The 18,483-nt window shown below is 41.9% G+C and overlaps 1 protein-coding gene across 1 annotated transcript in view; it reads left to right on the top strand.

Annotated features, from left to right (window-relative positions):
• Positions 1-18,483, top strand: part of LOC115471141 (dynein heavy chain 5, axonemal-like) — a 766,968-nt gene that overhangs the window by 596,872 nt on the left and 151,613 nt on the right. Inside the window, 3 exon segments of the mRNA XM_030204834.1 lie at positions 67-443; positions 3,392-3,686; positions 7,027-7,191. Of these exon segments, the coding sequence (XP_030060694.1) occupies positions 67-443; positions 3,392-3,686; positions 7,027-7,191 (837 nt within the window).

Here is an 18,483-nt window from a genome sequence, read left to right on the forward strand (position 1 = left end):
GATTGAGATTCTTTAAAATTTAGGTGAACTTGATATGATATGGTTTTGTTGACATTTTATTTTAAGGTCAGTGAAAAACTGAGCATTGCAGCAGAAACAGAAATGAAAATAAATACAGCACGTGAAGAATATCGTCCAGTTGCTACTCGTGGCAGCATCCTGTACTTCCTCATTGTAGAAATGAGTTTGGTAAACACAATGTACCAGACATCTCTACGCCAGTTCCTGGGCATTTTTGATTCCTCTATGGAAAGATCAGTGAAAACTCAAATCACATCCAAACGGATCGCAAATATAATTGAATATCTGACCTTTGAAGTGTTCAAATACACAGCTCGAGGGCTTTATGAGGATCACAAGTTCCTCTTTACCTTACTTATGGCACTGAAGATAGACGTACAGGCCAAGAAAATTCTCACAATGAATTTCAAACATTCATCAAGGTAAATTCTGAAGCTGTTTTTTTCATTAGTGCTTTGCAATATTCCCAGGATGTTGTGCATTTTGTCCTACTTTTATTTTTTTAATTTAAGGATAGTGTAATTGACAAGACCCATGAAATGCATGTACTATATTGGTCAGTATACAAAGTGGTCTCAAATATAAGACAACCCCTGAAAATAACAATTTATTGTAAATGGGGGAACAGGATTATAATCTGAAAATCTTGCATTTTGATCCCTTCTCATCTCAGCTATTGGAGAAGTTACTATAGAGGAAACTAACTTCTCCTTTCTTCTTCAAAATGTACCACCTGTTCCTCTGATCCCATTCCCACCCACTTTCTTAATGCCATCTCACCTGCTCTTATTCCTTTTATCTGTCACATTCTCAACCTCTCACTTTCCACTGCAACTGTCCCTACTGCCTTTAAACATGCTGTGGTCACACCTCTCCTTAAGAAGCCTTCACTCGACCCTACTTGTCCCTCTAATTACCGACCCATCTCCCTCCTTCCATTTCTCTCCAAATTACTTGATGTTCACTGCCGCTGCCTTGATTTTCGCTCCTCACATGCTATTCTTGACCCACTACAATCTGGTTTTTGCCCTCTCCACCCTGCATCCAAACCAAAGTTTCAGCGTGCTTGTCTGACATTGCTGTCTGGATGTCTCAACGCCACCTGAAATTAAACATGACCAAAACCGAGCTTCTCATTTTTCCCCCCAAACCCACCTCCCCACTCCCCCATTTTCTATTTCTGTTGATGGCTCTCTCATTCTCCCTGTCTCCTCAGCTCGAAACCCTTGGGGTCATCTTTGACTCCTCTCTCCTTCTCTGCTCATATCCAGCAGATCGCCAAGACCTGTCGTTTTTTCTTTACAACATCCGTAAAATCCGCCCCTTTCTTTCCGAGCACTCTACCAAAACCCTCATCCACACCCTTGTCACCTCTCGTTTAGACTACTGCAATCTGCTTCTTGCTGGCCTCCCACTTAGTCACATCTCCCCTCTCCAATCGGTTCAAAACTCTGCTGCCCGTCTCGTCTTCCGCCAGGGTCGCTTTACTCATACTACCCCTCTCCTCAAGTCGCTTCACTGGCTCCCTATCCGTTTCGCATCCTGTTCAAACTTCTTCTACTAACCTATAAATGTACTCACTCTGCTGCTCCCCAGTATCTCTCCACAATCGTCCTTCCCTACACCCCTTCCTGTGCACTCCGCTCCATGGATAAATCCTTCTTATCTGTTCCCTTCTCCACTACTGCCAACTCCAGACTTCGCGCTTTCTGTCTCGCTGCACCCTACGCTTGGAATACACTTCCTGAGCCCCTACGTCTTGCCCCATCCTTGGCCACCTTTAAATCTAGACTGAAAGCCCACCTCTTTAACATTGCTTTTGACTCGTAACCACTCGCCTCCACCTACCCTCCTCTCCTCCTTCCTGTACACATTAATTGATTTGATTTGCTTACTTTATTTTTGTCTATTAGATGTAAGCTCTTTGAGCAGGGACTGTCTTTCTTCTATGTTTGTGCAGTGCTGCGTATGCCTTGTAGCGCTATAGAAATGCTAAATAGTAGTAGTAGTAGTAGTAGTAGTAGTAGTAGTAGCAAAGGTTCTGGAGATCCAATGGGTAGATGCCTGCCTGCCTGCCATCTTTCATGAGACATTATGAATTCCTAGTTGTCCTACCTGTCTGATTGACAAAATTACTCTCTTCTTAGTCAACATCAGACAGTGACTAAAATACAAATTTTAGCCTGGAGAGTTTGCTATTGTATTGCTAGCAAACACATGATATTTCTGGATAGAGTTAGAATAATAGTTGTGTTGATGGGCTTTGTGCCAGTGCTGCTGTGATTCTTTGTATTTCTCAGGTTTTTGAAGTATGGAGGTTCCAGCTGGAACACCTCTGCTTCAGAGAAGGAGCTGAGGGTGGGTGGAGAGAAAGCCTGTATGGGATGCCTCTTCGGCATCTCTCTGATTATTGGGGACTTTCATACTTGCTGTGGATATTGGTCATTCATTTATTTATTATTCCTAGTTGCTTCTTCATTTATCCCTGGCCGTTCAAGCATAGAGGTAGTTAAGATTTTTCTTTGTCTTCTGTCCTATCATATATTGTAGTTCTTTTCTTCTTTTCTTTTTCATCTTAGTTTTTAATATTGTATACCTGTCAGTATGGGTGGTATAGAAAGTTTAAATACCCATAAAATAAACCAAACCAGATGGTTGGAATGTAGCTTAGTTCTGTAGAGCCAATGTCTATTAACAGCTGTAGGCTTTTCATTGGCAAATACAAAAGTAGTTAGCAGTCCTAATCTACTACCAAAGAACAACTACAGATAGTGTTAAAACATTGATTTAATTGCTGTGTGTTAGTGGAAAGGTCAAAGACCAAATAGAAATGGACAGTGAAATATTCTGACTTCTAATTGTGGATCATTTGCTTGCAGTTTAGGTAAGCTTGTACTAGTGCCACTTGTGCTGCATTTGTTCTCTGGATGAATTCAGTTTCTTTTTAGTTGGGGGGGGAGGGAATTTTATTACATATTACCTAGATAAGAAGTCCAAATAGGTGCCTATTTTGGGGCTATTTTATAAAGAAAACACAGGCACAAAACTTACAGCAGTCGTAGGAACAATATACCCGCATACATTTACACCTGCTGCTTGGGAGCTGGTGTAAACCTATGCGTATGAAGTGCACATGTGTGTGAATGCGTTATAAAATGCACACGCACTTTGCAAATCCATTCACGCTCTGCCCAAAATCCTCCCCCAAAGATGCCTATAGTTGTGAGTGTACTCCACACTTATTTCACTCCAGGGGTTAAGCATTTATAATTGTATAAAAGCCCTTTGCTATGTTAAACAAGTTTATCCCTGAGCAGGGTTTATAAAATGACCCCTTTGATTACTAGCTTTGACCTAGCATAATTTTTAGTTTATTTCTTTCCTTCTTTATAGGAGGCGCAACACTGGATCTCAATTCTGTAGAGCCAAAGCCAAAGAAGTGGATCCTTGACATAACGTGGCTCAATCTTGTCCAGTTGTCTAATCTGCACCCTTTTATACAGCTTCTGGGACAAGTTGCAAAGAACGAGAAGGCCTGGAAAGCCTGGTTTGACGAGGAAGCCCCCGAAGAGGCTCCTCTGCCAGATGGGTATGACAATTTATTGGACACATTTCGTAAACTGCTCCTTATTCGCAGTTGGTGTCCTGATCGCACCATAGCGCAGGTAAACATATCAAATTTAATTTATTACTGTATTATATGTGAAAAAAATTGGTATTCATCTTCTTGACCATTTTTGTAATTTCACAACACATGGCAGAAATTATACTACTGATCTTGTTTAGGATTCATTTGCGTCTAGTGAGTGGAATGACTTTTATACATATCAAATTAGACAGAGTTTTACTGACAACAGCGTTAAATAATTAAGCATACATTCACATTTAGAATTCCCAATGGTCCTAAATTTTTCTCAGATTCTGTGTTTTAAAGATTCAAAATGTTTGAAATGAGTGAAAGGATTACAGTCAGGGCACTGAGGTCTTTGTGGCCCTATTACTAATGTGTGGTAAGGTTTTGCACTCTCTGCACTTTAACATGTTGTAAATGCAGAGATTGTGCCCTGAAAATGGCAAGGACAAATCAAGATCGGGTATAAACATATAAAGTATGTGTATACAGCTTAAAGATTAGGGTTTAAAAGAGGAATTGTAGGATATTTCTCTAGAGGTACAAAATTAATAGCCAAGAGTATAAAAAGGATAGTAACTAGACCTGAAATGTAGTAAAAGAAAGTTATTCTCTGTTCTTGCCTGCTGGAGAGGTAGCACTGCAGTTGACCTGAATTAACTGTGAATTAAGTTGTGAGGAAGTAGAACAGTTGCTAAGCGGAAATTTGATTACTGGTCTAGCTTCAAAGGGTTTGTTTGAAGTGGTCTCCTTAGATTCTAAACTATATAGAAAGGAAAGGTCCCACTCAATTTCCTTTATGAGAAGTTACATAAGTACATAAGTAATGCCACACTGGGAAAAGACCAAGGGTCCATCGAGCCCAGCATCCTGTCCACGACAGCGGCCAATCCAGGTCAAGAGCACCTGGAGAGCTTCCCAAACGTACAAACATTCTATACATGTTATTCCCGGAATTGTGGATTTTTCCCATTTAGTAGTGGTTTATGGACTTGTTCTGAGAGAAGAGGATATCTCTGTGGATAAGTGACATTATTTTATTCTGAGCTTGGATACTTAAAGATTAGGCTTTAAAAGAAGAATTGTAGGATATTGATAAACACAGTTAGTATTTTAAGATAACATTTAAAAAGCAAGCAAACTTTATTACCTAGTCTCCATACCCTTTTCCCCATAGTTATTAAACTTGAAGTTTCTGCCACAGCTTAAAGATTAGGTTTTAAAAGAGGAATTGTAGGATATTGATAAACACAGAATTTAAAAATTAAAAAAAAAAAACCAAGCAAGCTTTATTAGCTAGTCTCCATACCCTTTTCCCCATAGTTCTAAAACTTGACGTTTCTGCCACAGCATTAACAGATAGTTTCTAGAATGAAAACGGTAACAGAATTTAAGCATGCGTGAGATAAACATAAAGGAATCCTGTGCAGAAGGAATGGATCCTCAGAGGCTTAGCCGAGATTGGGAGGCGGGGCTGGTGGTTGGGTGGTGGGGCTAGTTCTGGGCAAGATTTCTACGGTCTGTGTCCTAGTTCTGGGCAAGACTTCTATGGTCTGTGTCCTGAAAATGGGGCTAGTTCTGGGCAAGACTTCTATGGTCTGAAAATGGCAGATACAAATCAAGGTAAGGTATACACAAGAAGTAGCACTTATGAGTTTATCTTGTTGGGCAGACTAGATGGACCGTGCAGGTCTTTTTCTGCCGTCATCTACTATGTTACTATGTTATGTTAGAAGGCACAGAAGGGCCCAGTTCAGTGTTAGAAAGAAAATAAAAATATAAGACTAACTAACACATTTCTAAAGCGCTACTAGGGTTACACAGCGCTGTACAATTTAAACATAGAAGGGACAGTCCCTGCTCAAAGAGCTTACAATCTAAAAGACAAGAGAACAATCTAAAGACAAGTGTACAATCTAGAGGACGAGTGAACAGTTAATCTGATAGGGTGGATAGATTGGGGCATTCTATATTTCTCAAGCGGTTAGGCGCCGAAGGCAGCATTGAAGAGATGAGTTTTAAGCAGAGATTTGAAGATGGGTAGGGAGGGGGCATGGCATATGGGTAAAGGAAGATTGTTCCAGGCATAGAGTGAGGCAAGGCAGAATGAGCAGAGCCTGGACAGAGGGATGCAAGTATTAACTAGTTCCCATGGAGGGGCATAATCGAACGGGGCGCCCAAGTTTTCCTGGGGCCGTCCTCGCAGGATGGCTCTGTGAAGTGGTGGGGAAACCCGTATTATCGAAACAAGATGGGCGTCCATCTTTCGTTTCAATAATATGGTCGTGGACGCCTAAATCTCAACATTTAGGTTGACCTTAGAGATGGTCGACCTAAATGTTGAGATGGTTGACCTTAGAGATGGTCGTCACCGGTTTTCGGCCATAATGGAAACCGAGGACGCCCATCTCAAAACAACCAAATCCAAACCCTTTGGTCGTGGGCGGAGCCAGCATTCATAGTGCATTCGTCCCCCTGACAAGCCAGGACATGAACCGGGCACCCCAGGGGGCACTGCAGTGGACTTCACAAATTGCTCCCAGGTGCATAGCTCCCTTACCTTGGGTGCTGAGCCCCCCCAAAACCCACTCCCCACAACTGTACACCACTACCATAGCCCTAAGGGGTGAAGGGGGCACCTACATGTGGGTACAGTGGGTTTCGGGTGGGTTTTGGAGGGCTCACATTTACCAACACAAGTGTAACAGGTGGGGGGGTGGGCCTGGGTCCGCCTGCCTGAAGTGCACTGCACCCACTAAAACTGCTCCAGGGACCTGCATACTGCTGTGATGGAGCTGGGTATGACATTTGAGGCTGGCATAGAGGCTAGCAAAAAAAAGTTTTTTAAGTTTTTTTTTAGGGTGGGAGGGGGTTGTTGACCACTGGGGAGTCATCTCCAGTGGTCATCTGGTCAGTTCGGGCACCTTTTCACGGCTTTGTAGCAAGAAAAAAATGGACCAGGTAAAGTCGGCCAAGTGCTCCTTTAGATACATTTTACAAATTGATCATTAGAATGCTTTATTGTCTTCTGTTTATGTCATGTGTTTTTGTACTCATTTGAAGACATGGGTTGTTAGGCAAACATTTCCTGATTAGTTTATTTTTTATGATGTGCTGTGATTGTTGTTTTGTGTCTTAATTTAATTTGTATATGTGTTTGTATTTTATTTATCTTTTATATGATTGCTTTATATGAATTTTTATAAACCGCTTTGTGATTTTATAGGTAAGGTGATATATAAAGGCTGAAGTATAAATAAATAAATCGAGTCTAAGAAAAGTAAAATAAATATAGCAGAAAAATATTTTCAATATAGAAAGAAGTCTTTAACTGAAACAACATGTACCCTCCAATTTGCCAATTTTTGTTTCAGGCTCGGCACTACATTGCAGAATCACTAGGTGTAAAATATGCAGAAGGATTTATTCTTGATATGGAAGCAATGTGGATTGAAAGTGACTGCCGCACTCCTCTGGTTTGCTTTTTGTCCATGGGCTCTGACCCCACTGAAAATATAGAACGCCTGGCAAAATCCAAGGTACTGTACAGTAAATAATGTTCAGATAGTAAAACCATCATTGCTCAAGCCTATTGCAGTTCTATCATTTGATTTCCATTTTCATTTGGTACAGTATATTAAACATAGATCAGCCAATATTCAGCACTATTTAACTGGTTAGGAATGGCTCCTGGCTGGTTAAATAGCATTTAGCCGGCTAACCGCTAATATTCAACAGGAGACAGCCAGTTACCTCCGCTAAATATTTGTGCATAGCGGCTAACCAGCTATATCTTGTGATATAGTCGGCTATCCGCTAATATTCAAGCACTGACTGGCTAAGGCTGGCAGCCAAATTGGACCACCTAAATAGCAGTCCTATCTTTGACCGCTATAATCTTAACTGACTAGCGCTGAATATTAACTTGGCACGTGGCAAGTCGGGACTACTACCGGGCTACCACAGGAGCCCAGTGGTAGTACCCACCCCAGCGTGCGCCATTTCCAGTGTTATAAATATATTTTGTATTTTTGTAGCGCAGGAGACCTTACCTTCACCTAAATAGGTGGCGGTAAGGGCTCCCTCCAGAAATGGCCATGCTTCAATCCCTGTGATTAGTTCACAGCCATTTTCTTAAAAAACCCAGCATTTTACCTGCTGCAGTAAAAGGGGGGCCTTGGCGCGCGTCAAAAACACGTGCCAACCCTACCACAGGCCCCCTTTTACCACAGTTTGGTAAAAGGAGCCCTTAGCCACTTAAGTTTGAGCTGGCCAACCCCCCCCCCCCCCCCCCCCCAGATATTCAATGCTGGTCACCAGAAACGGCCCAGCATTGAGTATCCAGGGTCAGTGTCAACCATGGCATTTACGTGGGCAATTCTAAAAATTAGGTGCTAACTTTTATGCATGCATTATGTATGCAAATGTAGCCTACCAATATATATGTGTGTATATGTGCCCTTATGCGCACATATGCTGGAATACCATCTAAGCACTATTCTGCATTGCAACATATTTGCAAGGTGGGGGGTATATAGGTGTAGAACATGGGTGTATACAGGATTAGAACAGGTGTCTAGGCAGGAGCTAAACCTCAAAAAAACAATCTGAATTTGCAGTTGCATTCTAGTCAACATATAACTGGATGGGATAAAAAGACCTCAGAAGCCTTTGCAGAGATTAACATTGAAATATCTCAGCAGATTAGGCTGAATGTTTCTTTTATTGGTCATTAAAAAAAAAAACCTCCCAGAGTCATTTTTGTGTAATCTATCGCGTGCTCTAAGTCCTGCACACACTTTGTTTACTTTGGTTCATATTTTCGAAGCATATAGACGTCTCAAAATGCCATAATGGACGACCATGTGTTTGAAACAGCCAAATCCTGATTTTGTGTTGTGGGCGTGTTTTGGGCTGGACTAGGGAGGGCCCAAAATCAAACTGTCCAAAAGAGGAGTTAAAGTGGGATTTGAGCCTGGGTCCACTGCACTAACTACTATTCTGACCTGGACCTCCTTTCTCAAATACCGTGTCTTTCTAATAAATATGCTTTTAAGCCTTCATTCCAGTTTCAAACTTGTGATTCCAGTTCTAAACATTTCTAATCATATAAATATATGAGCAGTGCTGGCAATAAAGACTGTTTCCAGTTCCATCCTTTTCTAATTATATAATAAATACTGCTAAAAAAACAGTTGACATGGAGCTAGGAAATCTTTAGATTTCAGGCATCTTCAGGGGTATACCACGTGGATGGGCATAATTGAACGGGGCCGGCCACCTCTAAGGCCAGCCCCATAAAGCGGCATACCCGACCGTATTATCGAAACAAGATAAGTACATAAGCACCGCCATACTGGGAAAAGACCAAGGGTCCATCAAGCCCAGCATCCTGTCTCCGACAGCGGCCAATGCAGGCTTCAAGAACCCGGCAACCCCCCCCCCCCCCCCCCCAAAAAAAAAAATAATGTTCAATGGACTTTTCCCTCAGGAATCTGTCTGAATCCCCTTTAAATTCCGTAAGGCCAGCTGCTGTCACTACATTCTCCGGCAACGAGTTCCAGAGTCTAACTACACGCTGAGTAAAGAAAAACTTTCTCCTATTTGTTTTAAATCTACCATATTCTAGCTTCATCTTGTGTCCCCTGGTTTTGTTGTTGTTTGAAAGTGTAAACAAACGCTTCACATCTGTCCGCTCTGCTCCGCTCATTATCTTGTAGACTTCTGTCATATCACCCCTCAGCCGCCTTTTCTCTAAGCTGAAGAGCCCTAACCTTCTCAGCCTTTCCTCACAGGGAAGTCGTTCCATTCCCTTTATCATTTTCGTTGCCCTTCTCTGCACATTTTCTAATTCCTTTATATCTTTTTTGAGATGCGACGACCAGAATTGGACACAGTACTCAAGGTGCGGTCGCACCATGGAACGATACAATGGCATTATAACATCCTCGTGTTTGTTTTCCATCCCTTTCGATTATACCGATTTGGCCGGCTTTAGGAGATGGCTGGCCATCTCCCAATTTGTGTTGGAAGATGGACGGCCTTCTCCTTCGAAAATAAGCAGGATAATCACTCTTGTAGTTAGTGAAATATTGCAACCTGTAAGCCCTGTCATCTAGGGGTCCTTTTACAAAGGCGCGCTGAAAAATGGCTTGCAGTACATAAGTACATAAGTAATGCCACACTGGGAAAAGACCAAGGGTCCATCGAGCCCAGCACCCTGTCCACGACAGCAGCCAATCCAGGCCAAGGGCACCTGGCAAGCTTCCCAAATGTACAAACATTCTATACATGTTATTCCTGGAATTGTGGATTTTCCCCAAATCCATTTATTAGTGGTTTATGGACTTGTCCTTTAGGAAACCGTCTAACCCCTTTTTAAACTCTGCTAAGCTAACCGCCTTCACCACGTTCTCCGGCAACGAATTCCAGAGTTTAATTACGCGTTGGGTGAAGAAACATTTTCCCTGATTTGTTTTAAATTTACTACACTGTAGTTTCATCGCATGCCCCCTAGTCCTAGTATTTTTGGAAAGCGTGAACAGACGCTTCACATCCACCTGTTCCACTCCACTCATTATTTTATATGCCTCTATCATGTCTCCCCTCAGCTGTCTCTTCTCCAAGCTGAAAAGCCCTAGCCTCCTTAGTCTTTCTTCATAGGGAAGTCGCCCCATCCCCGCTATCATTTTAGTTGCCCTTCGCTGCACCTTTTCCAATTCTACTGTATCTTTCTTGAGATGCGGCAACCAGAATTGAACACAATACTCAAGGTGCGGCCGCACCATGGAGCGATACAATGGCATTATAACATCCTCACACCTGTTTTCCATACCTTTCCTAATAATACCCAACATTCTATTCGCTTTCCTAGCCACAGCAGCACACTGAGCAGAAGGTTTCAGTGTATTATCGACGACGACACCCAGGTCCCTTTCTTGATCCATAACTCCTAACATGGAACCTTGCATGACATAGTAGTGTAGGCACTGGTTTTGGGTGCGCGCCGATCCATTTTTCAGCGCGCCTGTAAAAAAGGCGTCTTTTTTCTTTTTGCCGAAAATGGACGTCCAGCAAAATGAAAATTGCCACACGTCCATTTTGGGTCTGAGATGTTACCGCCAGTTGCAGAGTAATTTCACAAATCTGACAGCTAACTCACTCGTAATGACCCATGATCTTATGCTGGAATGCTTTATGGGTCACATCTTTATTTTGAATCCTATCGGTTGGACTTAAATTTTCTTTAAACATTTTCCCTCTGGAATAAATGATTCTCAAAGCACTGTTGACTAATGTGGGGTGCATTTGCAAGATATCCCACCATTGTTTAATCATTTTTGCCACTGCGGGTATTTGACAGCAACATTTCAAAATGCATGTCTGTACAGAATATCCAATAATATGTTTGCTTCTATAACTTATTATGTTGACCCTTTTATATGCCTACCTAAGCACTTTTTGTAGGTAACTTCTTTTCAATAGTTTTTGCTGTAACTGCATTTTAAAATTGCTTAAATTATTGCAATTGCAACAGATGCATAATATTTGAGAATACTGAAGGCTGTCTTTCAGTGCCACAGGATGACAGCTGTCATGTTGCAGGATAGTGTTTCTATCGGTAGGTTTTTCACATACTTTAGTGGAAAAAGAATGGCCTTGTTGTTTAATATTGATATCCAAAAAATTGATTTTCATGGTAGAAACATTCTCCCAAAATTGAATATGTTCATTACATGAATTAAGCCACCTCACAAAAAGTTTTGACTCTTGACTTCCTACAATCCATAAAAGAAAACATCATCATTAAAATGATGTCAACAGTGAATGTGTTAATTGAAAGGAGAGCAATATACCCACTCTATTCAAAATTAGTCATACATAAGAACGTAAGAATAACCATACTGGGTCAGACCAATGGTCCATCCAGCTCAGTATCCTGCTTTCCAGCAGTGGCCAATCCAGGTTACAAGTACCTGGCAGAAACCTAGGGGTCCTTTTACAAAGGCACGCTGAAAAATGGCTTGTGGTAGTGTAGGCACGGGTTTGTAGGCACGCGCCGATCCTTGTAGGCAAAACATGGCAACGTTAGGCATTATGATTTTATTTATGCATTGAAGCTTCTACGTCTACCACTACCTTGTGTTTGCTTGGTGGTCCTCTGTTGTTGTTGCTGATCTTAGCATCACAGATCCCTGCCTCTTATACATTCCAAATACCGACTGGACAGCGCATGACACCTGTCCCTTCCCCATCAGTTTCTGATATAAATAATAGCCTTAGGAGGGATTCATCAAGCAGCATTAGGGCCTTAAGTCATGTTATTTGTGCCTTAACATGACTTAAAAGGCCCTAGTGCTGCCTGACCTAAAATACCGTAGCAATATTTAAGTCGCTTTGGGTTAGGTAGTAATGAGATGCAAAATATGCAAATGCATCTTTTACATTTCATTACTATGCAAATGCCCTAACGCTACTTGTGGTGATACACCACAAGTTGTTTTAGGGCCCAAAAATCACGGTAGGGCAAGAACAACTGGACAACGTCAGCACCTCTAAGTTTCTTGTCAACTCCCCCAGATCTTGAGAGATTCCACAGGAAAACTTATTGTCCTGCTGGCTTATTTGTTCACCACTTCTCATGTAGTACAGCCGTGTACAAATGACCTTATCCAATTTAAGGTCCTCCCCATTATACCCAGTTCTCTACAACAATTGAACAGGAACTTATGGTTAACCTAATCAAATGTCGCATCCAGGTCTAGCAAAATCAGAAATCTCTACTCTTCCTTATATATATGACATAACATTTCGTCTTGAAGGGCCAACAATAAAGGATTCTGTACTACGTGGGCCAGGTCGAAGTTTTTTTTCCCCAAGCTTGACTTGTTGAGGCCGCAGTATATTATGGAATGGATGCAGACTTGTGTAAAGTCAGTTTGTGAGTGTTAAAAAGTCCTAATTTGTTTTACAACATTTTTATTAACACAAAAGTATGAAACAAATAAGGCAAGAAGGCTAAAAATTCCCCTGTATACATGCCTGTATTCAACACCTTTTTTCATGAAAAACTATTTCCTTACATTCCTCCATATCTAATCTTCGACTTCATGCCTTTCTTCAAAATGTACTCAGCGTGATAACAGTAAAATACAAAAAAAATATACAAATCGAACAACAGCATGATGCACCATAAAACCAGAAATATACATATAAAAAGCATCTTTTGAAAAATGCATATAAAAATCAAATATATAGATCTATAAACAGTTGAATATTTATTTATCACCTTTTTGAAGGAATTCACTCAAGGCAGTGTACAGCAATACCTTACTATTGGATAAGCTCTTTATCTCAAGCCTGACAAAATTACATGATCATTCCAGCAGGCATTGGTTTGCACCTTTATAGTTACCCATTTGATGGCAGCTCTGTTCCAGTTATAGAAGAAAGAACAGCTGATGTGTGTGTTAGGAAACACGTAATGTGTTGATCTATGAAGTGGGTCTTTAAAAAGACCTTTTATGGAGGAACTTGCTCGTAGACAAATGCTTCATGCGGACAATCCATTTGTCTATGAGCAAGATCCTCCGCATCAGCTGTTCTCCAGTGTTTGAGACCCACTCTACGGAACACTGTCGAGCGAGACTCCTGATGCAGGCCTAACGGCCGAAACACAACGGTTGTGTCAAGTCTTTTTTCATCAATAAACAAGTATTTGTAAGATCCATCTCTCCAGGTCTTGTATTGCCGTGGTCAAACATCCCGCTTTCTTCTATACCTGTGTTCTCCCGTGGGGCGTTCGAGTTCTCCACTTTCCTGCGGATTTGTTTGAGCTCTGTCCCAGTGCCAAGCCTTGAATTATCAGCCCAAGATGATGTCGGTAACAGGAGCAGGATTATACAGACATGGTCATAGCATTAGCAACTAGAGCAGGCCTTAAGTCACGAGTCTCAGATATGCAGAATTGTTTCCTTGACTCCTGCAGCTTTTCTTTCTGGTAGTCTGTCCTTCCCACAGTGGGTCTAGATTTATCACTATCCCTAGATAATATTGGCTGGCAGAGAAAATGCTAGTGAGAACAGCTCCTAAATCTATCTTCTTGAAGCCTCATATCATGATACCTTGTTCTAGAACTTACTTTCCATTTTTTTCCCTTAGCACATAACTAATTAGAGGCCTCTTTTGTCAAGCTGTGCTAGCAGTTCCTGTGTGGCAATGCCAACAAAGCCCATTTAAGTGAATGGGCTTTGTCGGCATTACTGCATCAGGGACCTCTAGAGCGGTTTGATAAAAGAGGCCCTAGATCTTTTATTGTCCTTACAATATAAGCTTTATTACAGAAAGACTAGTGATATGATCAAGAGTATGAGTGAAAGATAAGGAAAGTACTACTAGCCAATAATAATTTCTTCCTACTCTGTCCAAATTTTATAGCATTGGAAGTCAGAATAACAGAAATACCTCTATTTTAAAAGAAAATAAGAATATATTTGTAAATGAATTATATTTGCTCTTTGTTATAGAGATTTTTAAAAGATATGTTTTATTTTATTCACCATAAACACCCCTAGGTGCATACATACAAAACATGTTATGGTCAATATACAGCCTATGGTCAGTGTTTTTTTTAAGATGCTGACCACTACAGATAGAATTAGCCCTGGATATTACTACTACTACTTAACATTTCTAGAGCGCTACTAGGGTTACGCAGCATTGTACAATTTAACAAAGAGAGACAGTCCCTGCTCAAAGAGCTTACAATCTAATAGATATTCAGTGCTGGGCAATGTCCAGGCACCTGCACTGAATATCTAGGGCTAATGCATATTACCTTGGCTGCCGGAGCTTATGCGGGTTTCCTCCCTCCCCATTCCAATCCCCCTTCCTACATCCCTGGAACAGAAAACATTCCCCCTTCCTCCCCCCCACCCCCGGAGATAGAGCAAGGTAGGCCCATGCCTGCGAGTACTTAAGATACCTGTAATGGCAACATCGTGATACTTCACGTACTGTGGAATATAAAGTACTCCTGGGTCCATCACACTTGTTCTCTGTTTTCTGCAATTCTATCAGTACCCTACCACAGTGATTCCCAAACCTGTCCTTGGGGATCCTCAGCTAATCAAGTTTGCAGGATATCCATAAGGAATATGCATGAGATCAATTTGCATCCATAATGAATATGCATGAGATTGATTTGCATAAACTGCTTCCTTATGTACAAAACTATCTCATGCATATTCATTATGGATATCCAGAAAATGGACTGACTGTGGTTCCCCCAGGACAGAGGTAGGAATCACTGCCCTATTATTTCCTCCCATGCCTCCTTCCCCCTCTCACCTCCTCCCTATAGGTAAAAGAAGACCATTAGTTCAGTAATTCAAAAGCCAACTATGAGCTGACATATTTCTCCACATTGGTTCCCAGACCTGCTGAAATTTCCTCCATCGTTGGGGATCACCTAGAGGTTAATTTAAGTGCATAGTACTGCACACTGTGATCTGTTTCAATTACATCCTCCTAGCCTGAAGGTTACATCTTAATTTCTGTACGAGAGGAGCTGAAGCTTGTTTTTAACCATAGATACTGTTATGACTTTATTTTGAGCAGTGTCTGGACTTCATTTTGACTTAGAAGTAGCTCATAGAAACAATAGCTATAAAATATATTTTATCAGTAAATCCTTCAGCAAATTTAATAATGTGCATTATCTAAGTAAACTCACAAGAGGACTTCAGTGAATTACTTTGAACTGAAGATACATATGAAACCCAGAAAAACTCATATATAAAATTAAGGTTCAGGGTAGAATTTATGGGTTGGCAGCATAGAATAATCAGGAACGGGAACAATGTTTATTGGGGGGGGGGGGGGGTGCAAATCTATATATAATGTAATTCTACTCTGTTACTCTAAGCACCTCTGGTTTCAACACTCATGGAATATCGGTAAGAGCACAGAACTGTAATTCAGAGCCTCTGATTTTATTCTCTAAATTTGCTGCTCACAACAGGTTATATACCTGCTTGTATACAGACCATAATTACATTCTGGCCAATACTGAAAGTGAGTTAACCAGCCAAGCTGCTGACTGGTTAACTCACATCTCGGTAGATAACTGGTATTTTCACTGGAATTTAACTGGCTGTCATTGCTGAAAATGCACAGTTAGCACCAAAAAAAAAAAAAAAACCACCAGTGATGTTGGGGTTGTTCCAAAGGCATAACTGGTTAAATCCTGATATTCGGACCTTAACCAGCCAGGCTTAGTGGGCAAAAAAGGCTGCATAAAAAGCAGGCCTTTCTTTACCTGCTAAGCCATGGCCGGTTAAGTCTGACTATTGAGTATACCAATCATACGCTAGCTGGTGTTAAAAAATCCAGATATTCAGAGCCGTTCACGACCCAGCATTGAATATCTGGGTTGAACACCAGCAGCGGGGGCAGGGGCGTAGCTATGGGTGGGCCTGGGTGGGCCCAGGCCCACCCAATTTCAGCTCTGGCCCGCCCACCCACTTTTCCTTCAGGCCCGCGCCAGCCCCAGCTCCCATTTCCGGCCACTGCTGCTTTTCCTGATGAGCAGCAGGGCCGGCGCTACAAAAAGAAGAAGCGCTCAGCTGACTGAGCTGAGCGCCAACGCAAACGACGACTCACTCGACGAGAAAAAATGTTTTTTAAAAAACCCGGCACCGCAGGCAGCCTTGAAGCATTGGCTGCTGGCTCTGCAGGCTCTTCCCGTCTCTTACGTCACTGCCCCTGCTTCGCTCCAGGGGCAGTGACGTAAGAGACGGGTGGAGCCTGCAGAGCCAGCAGCCAATGCTTCGAGGCTGCCTGCGGTGCCGCGTTTTTTTTAAAACATTTTTTCTCGTTGAGTCGTCGTTTGCGTTGGCGCTCAGCTCAGTCAGCTGAGTGCATCTTCTTTTTGTAGCGCCAGCCCTGCTGCTCATCAGGAAAAGCAGCAGTGGCCGGCAATGGGAGCTGGGGCTGGTGGGCCTGAATCGGGAGAGGGAAAATGGATGGCAGGATGGGGAGAAAGAGGGAAAAATGGAAGAATGGGGAGAGAAAGAGGGAAAACAGATGGGAGGATGGCAGAGAAAGAGGGAAAAACGGAAGAATGGGGAGAGAAAGAGGGAAAACAGATGGGAGGATGGCAGAGAAAGAGGGAAAAACGGAAGAATGGGGAGAGAAAGAGGGAAAACAGATGGGAGGATGGCAGAGAAAGAGGGAAAACGGAAGGATGGGGAGAGAAAGAGGGAAAACAGATGGAAGGATGGCAGAGAAAGAGGGAAAACAGATGGAAGGATGGCAGAGAAAGAGGGGAGATGGATGAAAGGATGCAGAGAAAAAGGGGAGAGACTGGAAGGATGTGGAGGGAGAAGGGACACTGAACAGAAAAGGGTAGAGAGATAGACACTGGTTAGAAGGAAGGAGAGAGACAATAGATGGAAGGATCAGGAGAGAGGGTAGATGGGTAGAAGGATGGGGAGAAAAAGAGGGAAGACGCTGGATGGAAGGGTAGGGAGAAAGAGGTGACACGATGGAAGGATGCAGAAAGAAAGAGGGGAGACTATTGGAAGGATGGGGAGAGAGAGGGGAGAGAAAGAGGAGAGCTGCTGCATGGAAAGGGGGAGTAGTGAAAGATTGGAGAATAAGAGGAAGGGGCATGGGGAGAACAAGGGTGAGAAAAAGATGAAAAGCCATAAGTAGATGAAGGAAATTAAAGAATGGATAGTAAGAATGAATTAAATCTGGACACAGAGAGAGGCAGAAAAATATTGAAGAAAGCAAAGAAAAAGGAGAGAAAAATGACAAATGGCCAGGAAACCCTGGCAGAAGAGTTAAACGAAAGAAAGCAGAACCTAGAGACACAATGAGACAAAGTAAATGGCCATAAAACAAAGGTAAAGAAAATAATTTTATTTTTAATTTAGGATAAAGTAATATGGTGTTAATAAAGTTTCAGAGACCAATACTTCCTTCCTTAGGTCAGGAGAGGATACCGTAACAGCATTATACTGACCTGAGGCAGGAGGTTTGGGCCTCTGAAAGCTCACTGAAAAGGATTAGGCTATTAAATAAATTGTCTGAAATCGGATGCACTTAAAAGCAGCACTTTACCCTGTGTGACAAATGCATCTGAGTGTGACTAAATTTTGCTGGGGGGGGGGGGGGGGGTAGAGAGAAAATTTTGTGCCCATCCACTTTGGGTTCAGGCCCACCCAAAATTGGCAGTCTGGCTACGCCACTGGCGGGGGGGGGGGGGGGGGGGTGGAATAGAAATCAGAATCTGAAGCCCTTCACCTTTATTTCTTTATGTTCAAACACCTGAGTTTTGCTATAGAAAGATTAAAATAAATGAATTGACTGTCTTGGGGATCTCTTTGTGAATAGCTCATACTTAATTTCTAAGTTCTTTCGGGCTGGGATATTATAAATGTATGGTTAAGATGACTTGATTTATGCAGTGTAGATGATACTGCATGATAGGTTGTATATATAGGAAGCAATGATATCTCTCTATATTTATCTGTATATCTATATCTATCTATCTATCTATCTATATATATATATATATATATATATATATATATATATATATATATATACACACACACACACACACACACACACACTCACACTGTAGTTTCTAAACAACAAATGCCTCACTGTTGGGTGCTCTATTCTCTGGCAACTTGTTGATAAAGTTTGCCTGCCCAAATAAATGAATCAGTCTGTTATGCTGCTTTCATTACAATCTGCAGGCTTACTGTTTACGTGGCTGTCTTCTATCACCCTGCCCCCCACCCCCAATATCTACCCTG

Source organism: Microcaecilia unicolor, chromosome 1, assembly GCF_901765095.1.
Source record: "Microcaecilia unicolor chromosome 1, aMicUni1.1, whole genome shotgun sequence".
Classification (NCBI taxonomy): Eukaryota; Metazoa; Chordata; class Amphibia; order Gymnophiona; family Siphonopidae; genus Microcaecilia; species Microcaecilia unicolor.